This window comes from Alligator sinensis, unplaced genomic scaffold (genome assembly GCF_000455745.1).
Source record: "Alligator sinensis unplaced genomic scaffold, ASM45574v1 scaffold833_1, whole genome shotgun sequence".
NCBI classification, from domain to species: Eukaryota; Metazoa; Chordata; order Crocodylia; family Alligatoridae; genus Alligator; species Alligator sinensis.
Genome location: NW_005842475.1, coordinates 405,668 through 407,800, shown reverse-complemented (window position 1 = coordinate 407,800; position 2,133 = coordinate 405,668). Strand labels below are relative to the sequence as shown.

The following is a 2,133-nucleotide window of genomic DNA, read 5'->3' as shown; positions in this document are numbered from 1 at the left end:
CTCCTTGGTAAAGCTCCTTGAGATCCAGACACGGAAGGTGCCAGGAAAGTGCCAGTTGTGCCCAGCTCCCCGAGCATCCACGGGTGGGCGCATTGGGAATGGACAGGCTTGTAGCAGCATCACTCGCCCAGTTCCAAATTAGCCCCACATGGCCATGCTCTCTTTCTCTTTCCAGCCAAATTTCCTAAGGCCCAGGGGCTGCTGGCGCGACTGCTGGTGAGTAGCCCTGGAGAGGTACTTGCCAGAGGTGTGGGGAGGGTCAGTGGTGTGGGGACACGTGCCTGTAGCCTTAGCTGGAGGAGCACGCGCCGTCTCTTCCCACACTCCGCGCTGCCCTGTGCTGGCAGTTTCCTTCCCTTGGCAGAGCAGAGCCAGGCTCTGCCCCTGCCTCGCAGCCTGCGGAGGGGCGTACAGGATCAGCCTAGCACAGAACCTCAGCCTACGTCTGATTGCTGAATGCTCTGGCCATGTATGGTGGAGGCCAGTTTCCCTCCTAAAGAAAGCCATGGAGTCCCGCTTGAGAGCTGAGCCCCTGTTTCTCTCTCACTGTCAGGTGGTTGCCTCGGCCCTGGGTGACCGCAGCCGCGCACATTCTGCCCTGCGGGGACAATGGGCTCTGCACCGCACGATCCACCCTGCTGTTGGAGAGCAGTGGAGGGTCCAGATTCCCATCCTGCTCTCGACTATTGAAGGTAACAAGCAAGGAAGGAGCACAGTGATCTCTGCAGAACGGAAAGGGAGAGGGGAAGTTGTAGCCTCCTGGAGCCCCCCGTGGCACCATTCCCCTTCTGCAGCATCGCATGCTTGAGAGCTTCTACTCTTTGCCACAGGGGGCAAATCCAGGGGCTTGACAACATGGAGATTGATGGGACCCAGGGTAGGGTTTGCACATGAAAGGCTCCACCAGATTAACCCCTCTCCTGCAGTTCCCTGCCCACTTGGGAGGTTTCTGTTGCCAGAGGAAACCTCTGTGCACTTTGCCTTTCTATGAAGCCCAGTCCTGTACTGTGCTGTGCTGAGCACATCCGTGAGGTGCCGAGCACCCTCCATGCCCCTTATGGCCATTTCGGCAGGGACTGGTCACGCACAACTTGCAGACATGCCAGCATGGTATGTACTAGAGTGCAGGGCCTGTGACCTTGGGATTCCAGGAGGTGACGGTGCGGATGCAGCAGTTTCGAAAGACTTGATGCCCAGGGAGGCAACTAAGACTCTTCTTGTTTGCCTCCCACCTTCAGGAAATCCTGAGACCTCCCAGGACAATGTGTGGTGGGAGCACCTGCTGCTGAAGGTACAGGATGGCTCTCAGAGCTGCTGTTGCAGCCAGCCAGGGCTGTCTGAGAAGGGAGGGTTCCCTCATGCCTCAGGGAAATGAGGTGATGAAAGTCAATAACCCAGCAAGAGTCCAACTTGGAAGGTTTGCCAGTGTCCTTGAGTTTGGATTGGCATCCAGAGTTGTCTATTTGGGATCCTCCAGCCTTTCCGTACAGTCTTTGAGCTCAAGAAATGGAAGGAGATGAGGCCTTGGTTGGGGGCTTCTGCAATTCCCAGGTGTGAAGGGCCTGACCGTCCTTTGGGAAGTGTGAAAAGAAGCCCCCCTAGCAAGAATGGGGAGAGGATTGTAGCAGCTCTGATACTGCTGCACCTCTGACCCCACTGAAGTCACTCCGACCTCGAACATCACCCTTGGACCACACTGCTCATGACACTGCACATGGTTCCTCCATGGAGCCACGGTTCTGTTTCAGATATCATTACAGCACTTTTTCCTCCTAATTTTCATTCCAGGCCAGTCCAGGACAATGGATGCAGCAGAGGAGGAGCTGAGAGGTCTCCGGGAGGAGCTCAAAGCTGCCAGCCCTGAGGCTGTGCTGACATCACCCTGCCACATGGCGAAGGTCAGTGGCTCAAGAAGCTGGTGTGGAAACTTTGGGAGCTGGGCATCCTTCATTGTCCATTCTTTTGCTCACACATGGCTTGCCTCTTTCTTTGGAGTGCATGGGGGAGGCATTTGGGACACATATTGTTCACCCACTGTTTGCTGCTGTTTGCCCATGTCCATGTAGAAAGAATAAGTCGGAGCAAGATTAGAAAGTCTGGTAGATAGTTCTGTCCCTGCACAGAAGAACAAAC

At 55.6% G+C, this 2,133-nt stretch overlaps 1 protein-coding gene across 1 annotated transcript in view; it reads left to right on the top strand.

The window, feature by feature from the left end:
* LOC106722592 (maestro heat-like repeat-containing protein family member 2B) overlaps nt 1–2,133 on the top strand; it is a 12,067-nt gene that overhangs the window by 2,390 nt on the left and 7,544 nt on the right. The window contains 3 exon segments of the mRNA XM_025212601.1: nt 554–692; nt 1,259–1,291; nt 1,789–1,898. Of these exon segments, the coding sequence (XP_025068386.1) occupies nt 554–692; nt 1,259–1,291; nt 1,789–1,898 (282 nt within the window).